Source organism: Trachurus trachurus (assembly GCF_905171665.1).
Source record: "Trachurus trachurus genome assembly, chromosome: 17".
In the NCBI taxonomy this organism is placed as follows: domain Eukaryota; kingdom Metazoa; phylum Chordata; class Actinopteri; order Carangiformes; family Carangidae; genus Trachurus; species Trachurus trachurus.
In genome coordinates, this window is record NC_139900.1 from 30653512 (window position 1) to 30676964 (window position 23453).

Sequence of the window (23453 nt, forward strand, 5' to 3'; positions counted from 1 at the left end):
TCTGAAGAGTCACGTCATTGTTTTTATGAACCAGTGGAATGTCTGAGGAACCATCTGTATGTTGTTGTAATTAGGTAAATTCAGACCAGGATACAATATGTGAGAATTTCTCAATTGTCTACGCAAGTTAATAAACCAGATGTCAGGCTTTTATTCCAATGAATGATGTCAGTGTGATGTTCTGGAAATGATATCATATGTGTGTCTGCAAGCGTCAGCAGGTCTCAGTCACTATGAATCACAGGACCAAACATGCACCACAGTCTGTGACAGTTAACCTGCTGTTGTCCTTGCGTTGCCTTATGAATCACTTTTCATTCTCAGACATTTTGGCTTTACATCCCAGAGGTCAGTTTGTTGTAAGTGACATATGTCAGTGACAGATTCACCTTTGCGCCAAACCTGTATTGCATCTGTGAAATGTAGCGGTGATCCACGCTAGGTTTTAGTCCAGAAAGCAAACACCAAGTTAAATATTTACTCCAAGCCAGGTTGTAGAGACAGTGAGCAAACCCTTTTACTTTCTCCTCAAAATACCCTCGTTACACAATGCAGAGAGGAAGTATAGACACAAGACAGCCACAGAGGATGAACGGGGATAAGCCAAAGGGTGGTTCCAGCTCATGGTGACAGATACAGTAAGTAGTATAACCAATTTAACAACCCTTGCTACACCTCACTGAGGCAGCCAAATTTCCTGCCGGTTTTTCTTTTTATTGAAAAAGTAATATGCAAATACAGCAGACATTTATCATGTGCATATTGACAGAGAACTTTTCATATAATAAGGCCAAAGCCCTTCTGTTCACACGTTTTGGCCTGGTTCCCATTAGTTGCCTCTACTCTCATTATACAGTACAGCAAGGTTCACTGTCCTTCTGTTCATTGCTTCTCTTTTGGCATGAGAGTTAGTTTGGAAAATTGCACATGTTCTGTCTTGCAAAGCCTTTTTTGTTTGGAGAATAGAAAAACAGGCAAAGCAAACCCACCTGAGCCTACAGAGGCGGGGAGGGAGCAGGGGGGTGAAGGGTGTGTCTCAGTGTCCAGGGTGTGTTCAGTGTTTGCAAATGGCCTCTCAAGGAATTGTCTTTATTACAGATGAGGCTGTCATGTTACAACTAGAAGTAAAAAATAATAATTACTGTACACTCATATACAAATATCCAGGACAGGCAAGTTGTGCCAAGTTTGTTTTTTTTATACACACACTGGAAGTATTTGAATGTGTACAAGAGTGCAATAGCGATGGTTAGTTGATTTAAAATTCCTGTTAAGGGCGTTGGTCTCTACAAGTCACTGGTTCAGTTCTCACCCATGACGATGCCTCCCTCTCCCTCCCCTCATGCGTCTCTCCCTTTCTCTCTGTTCTCACACTTCTCTGTCATGTAGTGGAGAAGTTATGTCTGTAATGGCGGCAGCTCAGGGCTGAGACACCAGAGGGCACAATATGTCGGTCATCAAAGTCCTTAGTTTCCTCTGTCAGACAAGAAAGACAGATAAGACTTTACTTTTAACTGCATTATTATTTTGTGATATTTTATAGTAAATGTGGAGATTTTAGCCATTCAGTTTCTTTCAACTCTGCCTCATACTGACTACATTAGGTATGCATGACCCTCCCTGCATGCCCTCCCTCGTGCTCCTCCCTCCCTTTCACTTTTCAAAGTCGAGACACACCTGCCTGTGATGTCTTTTATTTGCCAATAGATAATAAAGTGGTGAAGACATGGTGACGCTAAAGGAGAGTAATAAAAAAAGGCACATGTGAAAAAACATACAAGAAAAGTAAACCGAGAAGCCTAATAGGAGAATCTCTATTCCTACAAATGATTTGGTGTTGATTGAGTGTCAGTGAAAGAAACTCCACAGCACACTGAGCACTCAAAGGGAGTCCATTTAAGCCTTAAATGGACTCCCTCTGACCTCAAGAATGTTGAACGCTGGGTGACAAATTCTTGACGCAACCATTATCTCCACTCTTTTCACTGGGGATTCAGTGTGTTGGCTGCTGTATTTCATAATTACTGTCAACAGGGCATGACACTCTCCAGCGTTTAAATGATGCTGAAGCTGTCACAGGGAGGAAAAGGGAGAATGCAAATGCCCAAAGTAATTTACCATGAGAACAGATCTTGAGAGAGGGCATGAATTTTGAATAATTATGCAGTGAGTTTAAAAGTAGGAATGAGTGAGCACTTTTACCTTGATATTTGTATCAAGATTTCAACTATTTATAATGTTTAAATAAGGACATCATGATATCGCTATGATGTTTACATCCATTCCAACACATAGGCTGAGGACACAAAAACAGAAATAACATGGATACTACATGTCTGTGCACTCATTAAGAGCTCTGAATTCCAAAAAGGGACAGGAGGTCCACAGCAAAATCTAATATTTATTTCATATTATTTTTTCATCAATAACATAGAAAGTAAATAGTGATCAATGACACTGTAAATGTGAAAGTTTTTGTCAGAAGATTAATTTTCAGTTGCAGTCCTTTGATAAGATGAATGGTAGCCTAAGTGTAATTTTTGGGGTTGACATTAGTAGTCTCTCCAGACACTGATCGTTTGAAGCAATTATACTAATTTCACAAAGCATTAGACACACCTTTACTATGTATTAACTCTACCACAGAAATGATTCACCCTGTCTGACGTTTTTCAGTTTGTTTTGAAGCTGGCACACAAAGCTTATTTTGTAATAAGATGGGCAAATAGTAAATGTCAAGACAAAGGCAAAGATGTCACCTCCCAAGCTCTATGTAAGTGAAACTGTAATTCACCATGAGTCTGCTTAGTAATCAAAGCTGTGATTGCAACATCACTTTCCACGAATTTTACAGAATGACATGACAGCCTAAGCACAACTCTTCCCACCCAAGCTAGAGGTTGTAGGAGTGTTTCGTAAACACAGCAAGGTGTGGTTTCTAGCCTATGCATAAGCGACCGGCTTCCGTCTATTCACAGCAGACCATTATCTGCGCAACAGGAGACTGGGCGGGGAGAGGCGCAAGGACTGGCCGCTGTCTTGGACAGCAAAGCAAAGCAAAAAAAAAAAAAAAACAGAACAAAAACTTTTTTCTTTTTTAAAGACGTAACACAACTCGGCAAACATGAGTCTGTACGGCTCTACTTCCAAACTGGCTACTCTGGGTCAGAGAAGTTCATCACGACCGGATTTGAATGCAGGTTATCGAAACGAAGTGTTCGTCAGTGGGAACGACTTCCAGGGGGATTACCAGACAGCACCGGTCGGCGGTGGATACGCGTACTCCTCCACCATGTCCAAGACCTGGCACAGCGGCGGAGGGTTCCCAGGACAGAAGACTATGGGTGGCATGGGTGGTGGTGGAGGTGGAGGAGGAGGAGGAGGAGGCGGCGGAGGTGGTGCATATAGGTAAGAGCTTTGAAATCACCTGTTGCTTTGACAAAACAGTATGAAATGTGCACCGTTTAACCATTAAATATAAATGAGTACAGTTGTGACGTAGGCTGGTAAAAAAAAAAAAAAGTTGCTAGTTGTTACAAATAGGGCGACAAAACTACTAAATCGTGAAAACACCTTTAACGTAACAATGGGTCATGTCACCTTAATGCAAAAACACTCGTTGGGGAATGTTTTTGAGGGATTCATTTGTTTTTATTTAATATTAATCGACAAATATGTCGTCACACTGGTTCCAGTAAGTAGCTATTTGTCTTTTGGAGCCTACTGTACCAAGTGTAAATGATTTCCTTCCCGAGAAAACAAAAACAACAAAACCTTTCTTCAGACGGGGTCTTCGGGTCGTGACCTCTTTGCTAAAACTGTAGTTTTCCTTTCTCCAAAGACATGTACAGCAAGTGGTTGTATCATCACTCATCTACAGTATTGCCAAATATTCTGAGTCACAATAGAAAATAAGTCCTACATGCACACACCCCTTAAATATCCGCCCACCACCATCATTCATTATGATGCTAGTGTCAAATGTTGTAATAGTCGTGCCTGTGTCAAAGCTTTTCAGTCTTTCTTTTTTAAACGGGTCTCATTTAATGCTTAACTCAAAGTGAACAAAGGTTCAAGCTAAATACAGGATATGGATCAAGCTCTTCAAAGTGAAGAAGTGTGTCTGTGAGTGTTTTATATTGGTAACTCTTCACTGACCCATTTACATGTCCTGCAAAACAAACTGCACCAGACTTCAAGATCATTAAGTACGCAGTTAAAATGATAGTTTAGAAAACTTTTTAAATTATTGACATTTATTTATTCTTTATTTGATCTTGATACCTTATTCTTGTTGTTTTATGCTCAATTAGAAGCTTGAGTCTGTTGTGTCTTAATTTAAATATCTGAAATGCTGTTTATTTAAAGCTTGAGAAATCATCTGACTTCTGTTTCTCTAAAACAAAATTGTCTGACTGATGAAAATACAAGTCTTTTGTATTATTATTATTTTTAAACAATGTCTTCTCTTCTTTTCAGTGCGCAGGCTATTCAGGAAAGAGCTTTTTTCCTGACCAATCAATGTCATGACTACCTGCAGAAAGCAAAGATGATTCTCAATGGTGTAAGTCTAGCATGCACACACTGTGTTCACATTGAATATAACTGATGTCATTAGTTTATTTTGGCCTCTAGTGGTAGGTAAAATAATCATCCGAGTAACAAAATGGCTGCTTATTTTGGCTGTGAAGTAAAATTATCATAAAGGTTCATTCAGATAAGGTTGTCCTTCTGGCTAGTGGACTACACAGTTGCATGCTTTTCTGGTTACATGTGTGTGATGAGGCTGTATCAGCCAGGATAGAAAAAATATTGATATGCAAGCAGGATGGGACTTGTAAAACAGATAATCTCCCAAATCAAGTATAATCCAACAGTAGGCAAAAGTTCAGTGTCTTTTGTGTGATTTTATAGGGGGGCCCTCCAGCGGAGGTGGAGAAGCTGTTGATGGTGTCTGCAGAATTTATTGACCAGCTGAAAGTCTGCGGCAGAGAGCTGCAGCACATGCGCATAACTAATGATGTCTTCAGAAGGTAAGATGCAGTGTCTCAGTGGGCGTGCGCCTTTGCACACTCTAAAGTTTGTGTGTTGTTTGCATGTGTGCTGCTTACATGCATTGTGTTCATTGATGATTGTTAATACACTTGAGTGTATTAACAATCTCTTTAGTTTTATCTTAGTAATTGTTCTTATTGTTACTCTATTTTGATGATTTATGCTGTTTTATCTATATTGCTAGCACTTGACTCTATGTATGTTGTGCAGCACTTTGGGCAACTAAGGTTGTTTTTGAATGTGCTATAAATACATTTTGAGTTGAGTTGAGTTTGAGTTTTGAGTGAGTCTCCCTGCAGTAGTTGGTGCTTTGTCGAGTGACATATGAAATTCATTTTCATACTTGAACCAAGCCTTATTCGGAGACTTACCACATGGCTTCATTCAGTTGCATTTTTCCACCTGACTTGTTTGAAGTCATGAGATCTGGGTGCCCTTGAAAGATTCAAAAAGTATTTCCTTTTTTGTACAACTCTACAGCGTGGATCAGTTTCAGAACATGCATGCTGCCATCCACCAGCAATATACAAATGGTAGACGACCCAGGGGCAGTGCGGGCTCCCTTGACGGAGGGCGGGCCTTTAAAGATGCCGTGGGCTGGATTACCCAACAGAAGGTAAGCTCTTCATACTTCAGAGACATCTAAGAACATGGATTGATATCATTGAAATCAACACTGAAGAAGTAAATGAGCAAAATCACCTGTAAAAGAAAAATCCCACTGTTATGCAGTGACGTCAGACAAAACCAAAAAAGTCAGTAATTCACTTTTTTTTTTTTTTTTACAGTAAAGACACCTTGCATGTAAATATTCAGGATTTTGTTAGATGACAATACTGAACTGTTACCAGCATCAGTTTGCTTGTCTAATGAATTGAGTGACATCATCACACAGTAAAACCCGTGCTCGGCAGTTTTTTGTCCTGTTGGGGCAGTATGAATAATTGCACCTGCATGTGTGTACATGCCTGTATGGGTGCACTAGTGTACACAGTTTTTTTTTTTTTTTTACGTGAAGGGTGGAGATGCATATGTGTGTGTGTTGTTTTTTGTTCTGTTTTTTTGGGGGGTGAGGGGGAGCACTTACCTGATCACTTATACTGACCTCCTGTAACTGAAACCATCTGGTCACGCTGCCAAAACCCGATCCGTGAGTGAAAGAGGCCGAGAGAGGTGCAGGGGGATTGAAACAAAGGAGATGGAAGAGCTCTGCCATTTGAGGAAGAGAGAGAGAGAGAGAGAGAGAGAGCGGGGGAGAGAAGAGAGATAAAGAGAGGAAGGCAGAAACTGATAGAGTGATAAAAGGAGAGAAAGAAGCAGTCAAAAAAAGTAGGAGGAAAGTAGTGTGAAATATGACACTCACGACCGAGTCAGTTGTTACGGGACAGGGCAGGTCAGTCGATCTCAACACACTCATGGGAAAACGCCCTTCTACACTCTGCCTCCCCCACCCCCACCCAAGCAAAACACACCCTGTCATTCTGTCACTGCTTCAAGCCTGAAATACCTATATTTCATCATTCATTATTTCCCTGTATGCTGATATAGAAACATTTCTTCACATATTTTTGTCTCAGCCTTCGCACTTTAGGTACTTCCTTTACTCCAGCTGGACACGTACCACCTGATGATCCACTGCTGACATTTGTTTTTATCTCTGTTGACCTTTCCCCATCAGGCATTAAACTATAGTACTGCACTCAGGCAGGCTGTCATAAAAAACATGTTGCGTGTAGTGTCAGCGACGCCATAATCAAGGAAAAGGGAGTGGTGAGAGAACAAAAGAATTTACAGAGGAGAGAGAGAGAGAGAAAAAAAATGTCAGTACAGAGCAGGGACTGGTCGAGGTTGGTGTGCTCTTATCAAAGCTGAGGGCTGCAAACAAGGGGGGGAATAGTTGGAATAGTTTCCTGCTTAACAACAGACCTCATGATGATATGCTGACACCTGGAGGACAGAGGTGGAAATAGATTTTTAGGTGAATTACAGCAAGAAATATTAAGCATAGCTGGTGATTCTGTTTGTCTTTTGTTGACCAGTCCCATTTATAGATTAAAACAAAGGACTTTATTGAACTAACAGTCATTGCCAAAGCCTGATATACCTTATTTTTCTGTATCATAGAGCTTCATTGTTGTCCACATTGCACAGTGCCAAGCTCCAGTATTACAATGAATATAGGGCAGGTGTTTTGTAAATTTAATAGATGTAAGTGAACTGTGAGATATACTATCCATTGTTAATTCTGGTCTTTTTGAGATTGATACCAATAAAACGACACAAAAAACTTAAGCACACCTCAAAAGAACTTTCAGAGAGGACCGAAAGGCCAACAAAGTCCAGTCTTTTGAACCAATAAAAAAAACCCAAAGAAACATGGCCTTTATGATTCTACTAAGTAGATTTTGACATTGTAACTGTCTGTTGCAATGAGTATATATATATATATAATATCTACAATAGTAACAAATTGTGTTTCTGTAACTTGTAGCGTATGATTGAGACTGCGCCATGGGGGGACGATGCAGCCACCATAGAGAACCAAATCCTAGGCCACAGCAAAACCCACAGTTCAATTCAAAGGAGTCAAGAAGTAGACCGTGCAAGAGATGAACTGGTGAGTGGTCTTTCTCTGTCGTGTTTTTGAACCTCTTGTACTGACTGTTGTAGACTAATGTTTATTCTTTACACATAAGGACAGTGACCATCTACATACCATGAATATCATACTTCGTAATCGTATTTAAAACTGAAAAATAACCTAAGTGTTTGGGTTTTTCTGTAGCGGGGAGACAAGTACAACCTCTCCATCCTGGAACAAGAATGGGACAGCTTGCAGGTAGCACCAGATCTCTTTAGTTTTTTATTTTATCAAAATCAGCAGCGTGATGTATGGTCACCATTTGTTGCTTTTTAAAAAATATAATTTCACATACTCTGTCTGTCTTAGAAATTGTCCCACAGCCGTACAATTCAGCTGCGTGAGCTCCAGAACATCATCGAGGAGATCTCCCGAGCCATCATGTGGGTGAACGAGAGAGAGGAGGAGGAGCTTGTGTTTGACTGGGGAGACAAGAACATCGACCAGTACATCCCCAAGAAGCAAGAGAGCTACTCAGTAAGAACCTATGGCTGAAATTCATGATCTGATTACAAGTCTACATTTGATGTGTTTTATTCCTTCATCATTTAAATCTTAGTCGCAATAGTGAATGTTTGGGTTGCTTACTTTCTGTTTGGCTGACAGAGGCTGATGAGGGACCTGGAGGAGAAAGAGAAGGAGCTGAACAAACTAAAAGTGAAAGCTGATGGACTCGTGAACAACAATCATCCTGCCTCTGATAAGATTGACGTGAGTTGGTTTGTTTTTTCTAGGTTTTGTTCTATCTCAAACAGCAAAATCATCCAGTGGCTTTTTACTGATGTCTCTGTGTGCGCTCACAGGCCTACATGGATACCCTGCAGACCCAGTGGAGCTGGCTTCTTCAGATCACCAAGTGTATCCATCTGCATTTGAAGGAGAATGCTGCCTACAGCCAAGTAAGTACCCAGTCCTGTTCTTGCTCTAGAGCAGTGTGCGTTTTACATGTGAATACTCATCAAAGTGTGTTGCTGCCATTTCCAGTTCTTCAAGGAGGCCAATGAGACCTATTCGAAGCTGCAAAAGCAGGATGGGGTAATCCGGAGCAAATTCACCTGCAACAAGAACACCCCACTGGATAACCTTACTGACCTCCTGAAAGCCCTGGAGGTATCATTTTATTATGTCATGTCCATGATATGCATACTTGCCCACAGGTGTGAAGCACAAAACATTCTCAGATAGTTTGTCCTGTTCAGTGACCTGGGCGTTTGCATGTACACTCGGCTGGTTAGGCAAGTTCCTTTGACCGAACAAAAGGAATGTGTTTGCACTTATCTTGGAGTTTGAATGAACAAATGTTACAGCTGCTAGTCACAATGTAGAGTGACCCTTTGAAAAACAAATTTTATTTTTGCATGTTCACAGAAAGAGAGAGAGCGAATTATGGAAAATAAGAGGCAGGTCCAAAGTCTGGTCAACAAGTCCAAAAGTATTGTCAGGCTGAAACCTCGCAACCCTGAGGACAAGAGCAGCAGCAGTCCTGTCATAGTCGAGGCTTTATGTGACTTTAAACAAGACCAGGTGAGATACATTCTCCGTCACACACACACATTCGCACACGTGTGGACACAGAGAATGAAATGACATACTACAAGTATAACTCAGTGTTTCCTCTGTTTGTATGTTTGGTTTAATGCTACAGAAAGGAATCCTGAAGGGAAATGAGGGCATCCTTAAGGACAACTCGCAGCGCAGCAAGTGGCTCGTGACAGGACCTGGAGGCCTGGACATGTTGATTCCCTCTGTTTGTCTGATCATCCCCCCACCAAACCCGCTCAGCATCAGCCTCGCTACCAAGTAAGAAACACACAGTGAACTAGGAGAATGTGGATCAACCATAATCTGAGAAAATACTCTTCACATATAAGTCAAAGTATATTTCAAATCCTGTCAGCTGAAGTGGATTTACTTGAACTCCAAAATGTAATGTTGCTATACTGTATAGCTTGTGGCACTACACATTTCCAGAAGGAGAACTGGAGCTGTTATTTTGTTATATATATTTTTTATAATCAAATAGATAAGACCAAGGAAAAAAGAAAATATTCTCAATTTAGAACAAAGCAAGTCACCATACAGAACAAATGAAAATTAGAAAATCCATCTGATAAATACTACTGCACATACTTTGTTATTCATTCTAAATTACACAGAATGCAGTATGCATACACTCAGTTGTTTAGTCATGATGTCTGTTTAGTTTGTTGTCTCGTTTATACCAAGATTTACTTTTATTATAAGTGATTGATGGCATGTTCTGTTTCCTAGGAATGAGCAGTATTATGAAGCCATCATGGCCATCTGGAATCAGCTCTACATCAACATCAAGAGTCTCATCTCATGGCAGTACTGTCTCAAAGACATCAATTACATCAACACTCTCACTGTTGCCATGGTTAGAATGCATTTCATTTATTAGTTCTAGTTTTAACGATCATTTTTACCATTTGTGCACTGTGTGTCTTTTGCTTAACCTGTCTCACCATTATCTGACAGCTGTCCAAGATGCGCCCTGAAGAGTACCGCAGCATCATCAAAAGACTGGAGACTCACTACCAAGAGTTCCAGCGTACTTGCCAGAACTCTGAGTTGTTTGGAGAGGAGGACAAGAAAACCATCCAGGGTCACTTTGACAAGGCTCAGGACTACTATGACTCACTGATCATCCAGCTGCCTACCTACAGTGAGTTTTAAATGTTTTTAACTTTATTCCTTATTTGTGAGTCCTATAAATTTACAAGTGCACTGTTGTTTTTGCCTCCCTAAATTGATAATCTTCAAAAATTTCACCAGTCCATACAGTGGATGTAACAAAAACTGAATGCCAAAAACCAACTCCACAACCCAAGCCCCCCAAGCCTGATGTCAAGTCCACCCTCAGCCTTGGCCTGCTCACTAGTCTGCAAGAAATACGACGCAGGCTGGGGCTGGCTGAGTCCGACCTCACCAGTCATCTCCATGTTTGCCTTGGTGACAACAGTGTGCACGAGTGCTCCGTGCACATCCAACGGCTGGAGGTATGTAACACAGTCATTTTTCTCAAGGGGTTAATATATAAAAGGTCCCTGCACAGTTGTGAAGGTTCAAAGTGAACATGCCCATTTTCTAAGAAATGTATTGTATTGAATTTAATTAATGTCACATATTGATTTCCAGTCTGTACACCAAGATTTGGACGTGATTTATGATGAATACATGCGTATAAGAGAAAAGATTATGAAGCACCTGGAAGGGGTACCTGAGGACTCAGAGCAAGCCAAATTCTTCCGCACTGAACTGGAGGTCATCAACTCGAAACTGGGTGGCCTGCGGGGTCTCCACTCAGCCTACCTTCAGAGGTACATCATTTCATTTTAATTACACCACTTTTTTGTTGATTCCACAATGTTTACTGCAAAAAACACGGTAAGAACTTGGACCAGAACTTGGGGGATAGCACAGCTGTAGCTACTGAACCCACTTTTTATTTCATTAACTGTTGCATTTACTCTAATCATCCTGTATCTTCAACAGACTGTCAGCTCTGAAGGCCTTGCTTCAGGACCTTCTCCAGGCTGAGGATATCATCAAGGTCCATGAGGCCCGGCTCACGGAAAAGGAGACCTCCTCTCTGGACCTTCGGGAAGTGGAAAACTATCAGTTCACACTAAAGGTTTGACACATGCTCCATATTTGATTTAGAGGTGCTTCATAGTTTGATGATTTTGATCAAACATGTAAAACAGTGTAGATTAATAGGACGCCAACAATAATACAACAGGAAGCAGCATATAGTCTAGAACAGAAATACACATTCAACTGCAATTTATCTTTCTTTATCTGTCTCTTGTTTGATTCTGTTTTATAGCAAATGAAGAGTGAACTGGAGCAAAAAAGAGACCTGCTGACAGCCATGGAGTCTGACCTTGCTAAAGCACTGCACTGGAATGATCAAATCTCTGAGTCCTTCCATAAGTGTGATGTGGACTTGTCCAAATACTCAGACCTGGTGACTCAGTTGTCTGACCGCTGGCGCCGGATCCAAACCCAGATTGATAACAGGTATAGCAGGACAGTCCACATACAGTATGCACACATTCATTCACTATCTCTGAAGATCTTTCCATATCCTCTGTTTGTTACTGCCAGTAACAGTGTTGAAAATATCATCATCCCTTCCTGTTCCTCCCACTCTTTCCTCCCTCAGAGTGTGGGACTTGGAGAAGCAGGAGACACAGCTGAAAAATTACCAGCAGACCAGTACTTCCTTGGATCAGTGGATGGACAATGCCAGGAAACGCCAGGAAACCCTTCAGTTGGCTAAGTTCCATGACATCCAGACCCTCATGGACCACCTCAACCAACAGAAGGCATGTCTGGAATCAATAATAATAATTTAACTTGAACTTATTTGTTTCTAAATTGGAAATATTCAGCATTTACACTTTAATTGAGATGCTGATGGCCTTTAGTGTAGGTGTGTTGGTTTTATACATTACACAGTAGCAATTGTGGAACATGTCCCAGACTTACTTAATACACATATGGATGATTTGATTAATGTGAAAATGTAACACCCCTTTCCTTATTGCACAGGCACTCCACACTGAAATTAAAGGAAAGAAGGAGAAAGTTGAGGGTGTGCATAAAAATGCAGACTCATGTGCTGCATCCATCAAGGTTTGTAGTCAGTTTCACTGACTGACTTTCCACTCTTTTCTTTCAGTTTGAAATATTTTCATATATAATGCCAAGCTGGCAAACAACAGTGACAAACTAAAGCTGAAGTGTGTTCTCTGTTTACAGGACTATGAGTTACAGCTGGCTTCATACAGTTCAGGCCTGGAAACTCTGCTTAATATTCCTATCAAGAAATCAATGCTGCAGTCTCCTGCCTCTGTGGTCAGACAAGAGGTATTTGCACTGACTTTCCATTAAGTCACACAATTGTAATATTCATTTGGCAAGCAAATAAAAAATATATATCACGGTTAATACATACTTACAGTAAATGATTATTGACCTATTTGATATACATTGGTATGTTCCTGATATTGCTAATTTAAAGGTCAATGCCTAAACAGCAAATGTCATTGAATGCCATAGCTAGAATGTTTTTGATACCTCAACACCAGTATTCATCCACTGTTTTTCATTCCATCAGGCGGCTGATCTCCAGTCTCGCTACATAGAACTTCTTACCCGCTCTGGTGACTATTACAAGTTCCTGGGGGAGCTAATGAAGAACATGGAAGAGCTGAAGGTAAATACTGGATTTGTATGACTCCATTTATCATTCATTGAACATTGTTGTTTTGTTAACATAAAAGTATGGTAAACACAAAATAGATAAGGTTAATTCAACAATATGGAAGTAGTTGACTCAGGCTTCTTCTGTTGCTCTCCTCAGATGAGGAACACCAAGATTGAGTTGCTGGAGGACGAAATGAGGCGTCTGAAGGAGACACTCCGGGATACTAATAGCAAAAATAAGTCTCTGGAGGATGAGTTTAACCGCTACAAGCTGGACCTCTCTCAAGCAAGAGAACAGATCATTTCTATGGAGGAAGTGAAGGCAACCACAGCAGTAAAAGTTACTGCAACCAAGGATAGCCTTGACAGCACACGCAAGCAGCTTCAAGATCTTAATGACCAGCTTACCACCATTAGATACCAACTGGATGAGGAAAAGAGGAAAAGAAGGCTGGCAGAGGAGCGCTACACCAGCCAGCAAGAAGAGTATGAGGCGGCTGTTCGCCGAAGACAGAAAGAACTGGAAGAGCTCAACTGGACCAAGATTGACTTAGAGAAGACTGTGAGTGACAAGGAACGTGAACTGGAGAGGATGAAGATACTGCTAGAGGAGGAGGCGGCACGTCGACGAAATGCTGAATCTGAAATCTCAAAGGTAAGAACACAGTGCACCCAGGAGATTAGTCAGCTTAAGCAGACATATGAGACACAGATCCACGTTACCAAGACCACAATTCTGAAGGCCTCTCAGCAGAAGGAAGAAGATGCTGCAGAGCTGAGAATGCAAGTTGATAGACTGGCTGCTGAGAAGAGAGATTTAGAGGAGGAGCTGAGGAGACTGAGACAGTCCATTGTGCACACAGAAGAGCAGAAATGTAGAGCAGAGCAAGAAGTTAGCCAGCAGAGGGCCTCAGTGACACAGGAGACAAGGAAGCGCAGTGAGCTGGAGGTGCAGTTGAGATCCCTCATACAGCAGAGAGAAGAGGATGATCTCAAATTAAAGGAAGTGACCAAAAACCATCAGGAAAGGTCCAGACAGATCAGCCTGCTAACATTTAATCTGGATGAGGAGGGAAAGAAGAGGAGAGCCCTGGAATTGGAAATCAATCACCTGAAACAGGTTGAGGCGGATCTGAAGGCAAAGAACACCTCTTATCTGGATGCAATTAAGAAGCTCCAAGTGTCAGAGCAGGAGATCCACATCATCCAAGTGGAGCTGGAGAAGCAAACCAGTGAGAAAACCAAAGTTGAGCAGAGTTCTGCAAGACTGCAGAGTCGTATCCGGGAACTTCAATGTTCTTTGGATGGGATGGAGGCTGAGATGGAGAAGCAAAAGAAGGCAACACAAGAGGAGTTCACACGTAGAAAGAGAGTGGAGGCTGAGCTGGAGAGGATGACACATACCTGCAGGGAGCACACAACCACAATTACCACACTGAAATCCATTCAAGTAGAGACTTCCAACACTGGAAGGAAGTATGAGCAGGATCTGAAGGCCCTTCAGGAGGCTCTGGATAAAAGCCTGAGAGCGCATACTGTCACTAAAGGGGAACTGGCAAATGTAACAGCTGAGCTGAAGGCTCTGAAACAAAAGCTCCAACAGGAACAGGCCAGAATTTATGAGCTCAACCAACGTAATGAGAGCCTGTATAAGACCATTGAGGAGAAGAGCCGCCAACTTAACGAATATACAACAGAGATTGAAAAGCTGAAGACTCTGACACAGAACCTGACAAAGGAGAGACTGAGGTTGGAGGAGGAGCTGAGGGCCGTTAGGCAGGAGAGAGATGAGCTGAAGCTTTCCAAAGACGCTGTTGATGGAGAAACTGCCACTCAGATCTCAACCTTGCATGTCCAGCTTCAGAGTAGTACCAAGAAGACAGCGGAGCTCCAGGCTCTCATCAATGACCTGACCAGGGAGAGAGAAAATCTTAAATTGGAAATAAACAAATTCCAAAAGCAAACAATTGAGGTATTTTTGAAGGATTTTGAAGGATAAACCTCCGCATAATACAACTAATTTTTTCTGCTTTTGCATGAATGATTGTAGGTGCATAAAGACTGAACTTGATTTCAAAGTAGTCTTGTTATATATCTGTGGCAATCCTGGATGTTTTGCATGAATTTACCTAATAGCAAAAGCCTTTGCTTAGATATGCATGATGTTCACTTGTTACCTTGCATTTTAAGCCAGGAAGTTCTACTCATACAATAACAATCACATTATTTAATACTGTATACTAACTGATATTTTAGAAATGCATGCACACATTTCTGTGTGTTTGTCCCAAATTGACTCAAACAGTATTGACAATTGAAGGACATGAAAGTGGGTTATCATCACAAATTAGATGACAATTTGTGAAGTGCAGTCATTTGTGAGACAGTTTTATATGTTGATAAGTTTTTACAATATGACATATTGCTTCATGTGCAATTGATTCACTGATCAGAGTTGTACCTTTTTTCCAATGTGAAAGTAATGTTTTGACACTTGTATACAGACATAAAAACGTGTTCTCCTCTCTCTCCACAGACATCCATCATGGTACAGACTTCCCAGACCCAATACAGTGAGGTGCTGCTGGAGAGAGACAGTTTGATGTCAAAGCTTAAACTGCTGGAGCAGGACAAGAATCGTCATCAGCGCATTGAAGAGGAGCTCACCCGCATCAAGCTCCAGCTAGAGACTGAGCTCCGCAACAAACAGCGGCTGCAGGATGAGAAGAGTTCCATCCTCAAGGATTTCAACCAAATGAAGAGTCAATATGAGCTTAGAGACGGCAAGATCAGGCAGTGTGAATCAGACAGAGACAAGGCTGATCGTGAGAGGCTTTCCCTGAAGAATGAAATCGAAAGGCTCATGAGGGAGCTGAAGAGTGTTGAGGAGAGATACAAGACCCGGCTGCTCACCTCTGAAAAGGAAGTGTCAGAACTGGCTCTCAACAGAGATGCCCTAGAGAGAGAGATACTGAGGCTGCAGCAGAAACCTTATACTCTGAGCAAGCAGATCCAAACAGATGAGACAACCCCAAAAATTGATCCATCCAAGCTGATTTTTGATGGAGTGCGCCGCAAAGTCACAGCCCACCAGCTTTGCGACTGTGGTATAATCAGTAAATCCATTCTTGACCAGCTCCTAAAGGGACAGAAGACAGTGGACGAAGTTGCAGTGGATATTCAGCTTAGCCTGAAGGGTACTGGCGTTATCGCTGGCATGACATCACGTTCACATGGGAAAATGCCATTCACTGAAGCCAAAAACAAGAACTTCCTCGACCGAGAGAGTGCCATCATGCTTTTGGAAGCTCAGGCAGCAACAGGTTACATAGTGGACCCTGCATTTAATGAAAAGATGCCCGTGGATACTGCCTGCTCCAGAGGAATTGTAGACACAGAAGACAGAGACGTCTTGGTGACAGCTGAAGCAGCTAGCACAGGCTTCAAAGATCCATACACTGGCAAAGTTTTATCTGTGGGCCAGGCTTGCAAACAGGGCCGTATTGACAAAAACACAGCCATTCGCTTGCTGCAGGCTCAGGAGTCTGTAGGAGGCATATTGGATCCCATTCTAGGTGTGTTCCTTCCAAAAGATCTGGCCTTGGATCGCAATCTTATTGATGAAGACCTCTACAGGGCTTTGAACAAGAAACCCACCTGCTACCTGGATCCTGCAACAGGAGAAAAGATCAGCTATAATGACCTTAGGAAGAAATGTACAGTGGATGCTGCTTCTGGCTTGCTTCTGCTCCCTGGTCCAGAGAAGGCTATGGAAATTGATGGTATGCGTGGCAAGGTCTCTATCAAAGACCTCGTGGATGCTGAACTTCTGAAAGAAAGTGATGTGAAGAAGCTCAACGAGGGACAGCTCACCATAAAAGACATTGAAGACAAGCTGAAATCCTATTTGCATGGCTCTACCTGTATTGCAGGTATCTATGATGAGGCCAATGACCGAATTATGCCTCTCTATCAAGCAATGAAGGAAGGCCTTCTCATGAGAGGAACCACCCTGGAGCTTCTTGAGGCCCAAGCTGCTTCTGGTTTTATTGTTGATCCCATCAATAATGTCTTCTTAACAGTGGAAGAAGCCACAAAGAGATGCCTGATAGGGAAAGAGTTTAAGAATAAGCTGTTGTCCGCAGAGAAGGCAGTAACTGGATACAGAGATCCAGCCACAGGAAAGACAATCTCCCTCTTCCAGGCCATTGAGAAAGAACTTATTGAAAGAGGTCACGGAATCCGTCTGCTTGAGGCCCAAATTGCCAGTGGTGGTATCATTGACCCCCATCAAGGCCACCGTATCGATGTCTCTGTTGCCTATAAAAAGGGATATTTTGATGAGGAGATGAATGAGATCCTAACTTATGAGGGAGATGACACAAAAGGCTTCTTTGACCCTAATACCCGGGAAAACCTGACATATCTTCAGCTGAAGGACAAGTGTATCAAAGACGCCAAAACAGGTCTAATACTCATGCCTCTCAAGGACAAGAAGAAGCTCCAGAAGACACAAGAAAGCCGTACCAATGTCCTCCGCAAAAGGCGGGTTGTGATCGTGGACCCAGACACTGGGCTGGAAATGTCAGTGAGGGAAGCCTATCACCGGGAGCTGATTGACTATGACACCTTCCTGGACCTGTCAGAGCAGGAATGTGAGTGGGAGGAAATAACAATTAAGGGGTCAGATGGCTCTGCACGCCTGGTGATAGTGGATAGGAAAACAGGAACCCAGTATGATGTTCAGGACTGTCTGGAGCGTGGCATCATCGAACAGAAGTCTTTGGATCAGTATCGTGCTGGAACGATAACTCTACCTCAGTTTGCTGACCAAATTACCAGCAGAACTTGCAGCACTGAGATGACCATTACAGCCAGCAGCGTTGATGACGTTGCCACCTGCAGCAGCCCCAACCACGCCTCACCGTCCTCTCCTACCGTCCGTAAACGCTTAAGCAGTATTTCTATTACTGTCTCTCCCCCTGAGATGTATGATGATCTGAGTCCTGTGGCAGCCATATTTGACACAGAGACCCTGGAGAAGATAACAATCACTGAAGGGCTCCGGAGAGGCATAGTTGACACCATTACAGCACAGAGGTTGCTTGAGGCCCAGGCATGCACAGGCGGTATTATCAACCCTTCCAATGGCGAGCGACTCACACTGCAGGATGCGACCCAACAGTTCATCATTGAAGAAAGCATGGCTATGAAGCTGAAACCTGCCCAGAAAGCCTATGTTGGTTTTGAGGATGTGAAGACAAAAAGAAAGATGTCAGCAGCAGAAGCAGTAAAGGAGGCATGGCTCCCTTATGAGGCAGGTCAGAGATTTCTGGAGTTCCAGCACCTGACAGGAGGCCTGATTGACCCCAGCACCGGACGACGCATTACCACTGAAGAGGCTATCCGTAGGGGATGGCTTGATGGTCAAGGTGCCCAGAAACTTCAGGATTCAAAAAACCTCCAGAAGAGCCTGACCTGTCCCAAGACAAAACTGAAGATCTCCTACAAGGATGCCATGGACAGCTGCATGGTTGAGGAAGGCAACAGTATGAAGATGCTGCAGGCTTCCTCTGTGTCCACTAAGGGAATCAGCAGCCCTTACAATGTCTCTAACCCAGGATCTCGCTCTGGGTCCAGGGCTGGTTCCCGTACTGGCTCCAGGAGTGGATCTCGGAGAGGCAGTGTGGATTACTCCTCTTCTTACACCTACAGCTTCTCTTCCAGTAGCACCACCTACGAATAAAGTATTCTCTATCTATCTAATGTAGTACAGAGCAAAAAAAAAACAATTAAACTAGGCTCATTGCTGGCAGTTCCTATGCAATTTGAGGAGTTTTATTTTTTACTATTTGCTTTTCAAAGTATTTTTCTGCTACTTAATAGATTTTGGGAGATTTTTTTTGAAATACTGAATCTCAATCATTTAAAAATGTTTTGATTGTTTGCTGTTTTTGATGATTTGATCTGGTGATTGAATATTAAACATAATTCTCAGTATGATATATGTCCTTGCTCAGTTTGAATGAATATATTTGTCATTGCTCATTTTAATATATGGCTTTTTTTTTATTAACATGTTGTTGCTGCGAATGTGCTCAGAATTGATTTAGCTATTTTTTATTCTTAGTTTATCACAGTTTAACTCATGTAGTCCAAGTTTCCTACTATTTTGTAGGAACAAAGTTTTTTTTGTCACATGCTGAGGCTTGGCTTAAAATACTGACTTGAGAAAGTTTTGATTGTAACTATGAATATTTTTTGGCACTAAAATGTTATTCAAGTGATTGAAAAATAAAGTTGTCATAACAATCCCACTCCATTTATTCATTCAGTCATCCATTCACTATAGCTGGGCATCAGTGTAGTACTGTAAAAGATGAAAGGGTTCAGCTTACATCTCTATAAAAAACAGTCTCCATCGTCACCTATGGATGGCGCCAGTTGTCATGCTAAAACAAATTTCAAGCCAGTGATCCCACTACAACTGCAGCTCCACATATTACCAAAGATATGACAACAAACGTTCTGATTTTATATAACATAAAACTTTGGTTTAGTTCCTATATGGTTGACTTGAAGAAACAATCATCACATCATCAAACAAGTCTCTCATGCACTAAAGATAATGACATTTTACATCAATATACACATATAGCAGTTTAACAATAATATGAAAAAATTAACCAATGAGTAAATTAAGTTATTATTATGCTTGAGACCTGTTACCTTCTTGTAGCCTATGACATACATTGTGTCATTGGACCTCAGAGTAGCTACAACACTTTGGAGTTAAGCAATTGTGACTTGAACATTATACAGACATCACAACCCAAATAATGCACATTCATGTTTATATTAATAATGAGATTACAAGGTGTGACCCGACAGTGATGAACTACATTTAAATTTTTGCTTATTTTATGACCTATAATGGTGAAGCACCAAACATTCAAAAACAATCTCTACTTGTCCATATGAAGAAGATTTTGGGGGGTCCTATTGGGGGGGATTCTGGAGGAAGTCTGACTGCGTGTGAAGGTTGAGGGTGTGAACAAATGGAGGGGGGCAGAGGGTGGAGGCCACAGCTAGGGGAGGTAGAGTGAAAGGGGGAGGGAAAAAGGGAGACAGCCCTAGCGGCGCAGTGGGAGGACTATCCCGTGCCAGGACTTGTGGCGGCTGCAGCGGGAGCCTGGACTGGAGGAAGTGTGTTGGGGGCTGAGCAGAAACAGCAAGCAGCAGTCCAGGGACCGAGCTACAGCTTCTCGATTTTTTTTTACCCCCACCAGCTACAGAAAAGGCCCAAGGAGAGCGCCGTGTCCAGCCGGGACAAAGTGAGCTCGGAGAAGCGCCTGTGATCGGGTTTGAGAGACTGGGAGCACATTCCATCAGAGGGAAATGAGCCTCTCAGCCTGCTGTAAGCCTGTATGACGGGCTGAGGGCTCTTTGGCTCAGGACGTTACCCCACTCCTCTCTCACCAGCTCTGTTTCACAAAGGGAATCAGAGGGGGGGAAGAAGAAGAATCAAAGTACTCTCTCTGTTTGGAAAAAGGTAAGGCACGGTGTCTGAACTTTTCCACGGTCAATCATTAGCAGGGAGGGTTTTAAAGTCGGGCTGGTAACAGTAGGATTAAACCTCCACACTCTGGAGTACCTTTCAACCCCATTTCCCTCCTTGTCTTTTAGCTTTTTGCTCAGTCACATTTCACTGAGTTGCTCATTTATTCAAAACAGCAAAACAATGCACCACTCTCTTTATTTACTTTGGCGTTGAGCCATAGTAAAACCAGGGGTGTGTGTGTGCGCGACCCGTGCGTGTGACTGCATGTGTGTGTGCTGCAGGACCCTGAAGACAGAGAAGGGACTCATTCAAACTGAACAAACACTGATCTTTTGATGTTTTTTTTTCCTTTTCAATGTGAAAGAGCATTATTGAAAGCCTTTGAGTTGACCTTCCATAAAGCTTGGCCTGACTGAGTCATTTTAGCTTTAATAGTCTTCTTGACTTTGTCAATGAATTGTGTTGTGCAGTAGTTATAATTTGGGGTTGTGGGCCTCAGTGTAGACCTTTATAATGTGAAACATATGGGGCCATTCTTGTGGAAGACTTGTACCCAATAGTCTACAGAGTGGCAGAAGAAACAAGCCTACTTTGTATTTTGTTGTTTGTTTTGACTGAAGTGCTGATGTATAAATGATGGAGACAAACAGATCGAGAGAGTCTGGCTTTTTTCTTAGAGCTACAGCTGCTGCGTGGTATTTGCGGCCCTAGGGCTATGCTTCTCAGGCAGCCATTGTTGATGACATGTACAAGCCTCCTTACATCACAGCAGCTACAGCCCTCTTCACCTGAATATCACTCCCTCCCTTTCACCCTGCTTGGCAAAGCAGACACACACCTGCATGGACACCCTCTTATGCACCTTTGCTTTCAAGCAGCTTGAATCATGCAGGTTGCTTCTCACATTTTGCAGGCTGCACTCCTTTGGGATTAGCTTTAATTACAGACCAAGAGAGACAGGAGAAACGTTTTTGAACTGGCAATTACGGCTTTTGTTGCCGGTTCTATTTTGAGGTCAGAGTCGCATGAACAATATCTGTCCCCCCCAAGGTGAAAGAAATGTGCGGCAGAAACGGATAAGAGGCGGCAGTTACAAAGGGCTGGCAGAGCGACTGATGGATGGGGATGCTGATAGTGTGGTTTGGACAGGTGGGTTGGCAGTAGCTTGGGGATTGTGTACTGTAAGCAGAACACTGTGATCTAACCCAGGGAGGAACAGCATGGGACAGAGCACAGGGGCATTTCACTTTGTCATAGCAGTGCCATGGCCACTTGGCTGACATGTGTAAGCCATTAAAGAGAGAGAAGGAAACCTGGGGAAGGAGGGAGACTGAAAGTAATAAAGGGGCAAGAATGGCAAGAAAAAGGGGAAAGCAAAAACGATGGAGAGAATGAGAGAGAGAGCGAGAGTAGGATCGTAATCCATTTTGGAACGCATTCCATTATGACCTTGGGATAGAAAACGGTAATGAGGGAGTACTTTAGGAGCCTTAAGGGTGCACCGATTTGCTCAGAGCCAGGGCTGTCATTTTTATTCCCTTCAAAATAGTGGCACAAATATATGTTAGAGTTCCAAAGTTACAAAATAAACTTGCTAAAAATGCCCGGCTCCTTTCTTCTGTGGCTTTTTTTTTTCAATAGATCTCATGGTTTTGTTTATTTCAGTTCTTCAGTAGTGAATGGGTGTCAAAGCCACAGCGTAAACACATAGAGCCCCTGACAGGAAAAGGCCAGAACAAACTGTGGCCTTGTCTCTCTCTGGGCCCTTAAACCAGCCTGTTATGTCACTGTGGACATGTTATCCAGCAGCATGAGGCGTTCGCTAGTGCCAAGTATGAATACAAGGCAGTTTGGAATAGGGAAGCTGATGGTATCAAGGTTATTAGATGGCTATTAGATGTGAACGCTAAATACCAGCCACGGGCTACGGCCAGCGGACGAGGGAAAGAAACAAATCTGTTATGGTTGTGCAGCTCCTCTCATCTGATGGAGTGGTAAACAGGAATGAGTAGTTCTTTTCTTGTGCTGGACAAAAAAAATAAAGATATTAGTAAGAAATGTAGATACATTTAGCACACATGCTTAAAGTTAAAGTGTTTCAGTCCAACAGTACCCCCACAGGCTCCCAGACTTCCTGAAGCATTTATGGTACTTTAGGTGTTACTCAGGTCTGCAGACAAACAGTTTAGGAGATCATTAATCTGTCCCGAGTCTCCCGAAGAGACACTAGTATTCTGTATGTGTAAGTGTTTTTCTCCATTGGTGCAAAACAGAGCCAGCTCCTAGAACCAGGGTTGGATGAGCTTTATCACCTCACACTGAATTTAAGCTTGTAACCGTGGCAGCACAGCAGACAGAGCTTGTGTTGAGGTGTAACAGGAGGTCTGGTGCTGTTTTCTTTCTTTCACCTATTAATGATGGATATCAGAGAGCCCATTTTTCATTTTAGACACATAATTTCACATTAATGGACCTATAAAAATATTCAGGCTGTCACAAAATGGAGGTTTCTGCCACAACATGTCAATCATAAACCAGAAGTTCGAGCCAAGAGAAGCAATTCAGTTTGATTTGAGAGCATGGATGGGGGAGGGGCTGTCTTGATTGCTTTCATATGTGTGCACAGCCACATACATGATGTTTTTGGAGTTGTACTTGATTGATTTAGAAACACTTTGCATCACATACTGATTTTCTTCCCATGATCCATTTAAATGCAAGTCAATGGATTAGATAGATTGGAGTGTTTTATTTGGTGAATGCATATGTCCATGCTCCAGTGCTGCTCTTATATAACTTTTTTATATTATTTTAGGCTGAGAGTTTCCCTTTTTTTTTTTTTTTTTTTTTTTTTTTTTTTACAGTATCTAATGATAAACACAATAAGAACTAATGGATGACTCAATCATAAAATATAATAGCTGTTCAGATTTCAGGGCAGTTATTTCTGCTTTCTATATT

General features: G+C 42.2%; 2 protein-coding genes across 5 annotated transcripts in view; both read left to right on the forward strand.

The window, feature by feature from the left end:
• The first annotated feature begins 515 nt into the window (after positions 1–515).
• dspa (desmoplakin a) lies at positions 516–19235 on the forward strand. 3 transcript variants are annotated; one of them, XM_083991676.1, is made up of 25 exons: positions 516–638; positions 3104–3408; positions 4480–4564; positions 4915–5033; positions 5536–5671; positions 7547–7672; positions 7841–7894; positions 8006–8173; positions 8303–8407; positions 8500–8595; positions 8681–8806; positions 9065–9220; positions 9342–9496; positions 9968–10094; positions 10196–10382; positions 10493–10716; positions 10856–11037; positions 11213–11351; positions 11547–11740; positions 11886–12048; positions 12275–12358; positions 12485–12592; positions 12843–12941; positions 13089–14903; positions 15468–19235. In XM_083991676.1, exons 2-25 carry the CDS (start codon positions 3125–3127, stop codon positions 18675–18677), a joined length of 8142 nt encoding a protein of 2713 aa, XP_083847802.1. In that variant the 5' UTR covers positions 516–638; positions 3104–3124; the 3' UTR covers positions 18678–19235. The 3 variants fall into 3 exon arrangements, with proteins under 3 accessions (XP_083847802.1, XP_083847801.1, XP_083847803.1); XM_083991675.1 differs by lacking the exon at positions 516–638 and having other exon boundaries at positions 2967–3408; XM_083991677.1 differs by lacking the exon at positions 516–638 and having other exon boundaries at positions 2968–3408; positions 13089–13586.
• Positions 19236–20087: 852 nt separating this feature from the next.
• Positions 20088–23453, forward strand: part of LOC311000902 (tensin-3-like) — a 31793-nt gene continuing 28427 nt past the window's right edge. For both annotated transcript variants that reach the window (XM_083991782.1, XM_083991783.1), the window contains exon 1: positions 20088–20483. The gene's annotated coding sequence lies outside the window, so the exon portion shown is untranslated. The remainder of the gene's footprint in view (positions 20484–23453) is intronic.

Bases quoted from the DNA above. Each gene is read 5' to 3' on its own strand.
- dspa (XM_083991676.1), top strand. From the start codon at position 3,125: ATGAGTCTGTACGGCTCTACTTCCAAACTGGCTACTCTGGGTCAGAGA. The intron at 5,034-5,535 runs GTAAGATGCAGT...ACAACTCTACAG, and splicing joins ACTAATGATGTCTTCAGAAG to CGTGGATCAGTTTCAGAACA. The intron at 7,895-8,005 runs GTAGCACCAGAT...TGTCTGTCTTAG, and splicing joins AAGAATGGGACAGCTTGCAG to AAATTGTCCCACAGCCGTAC.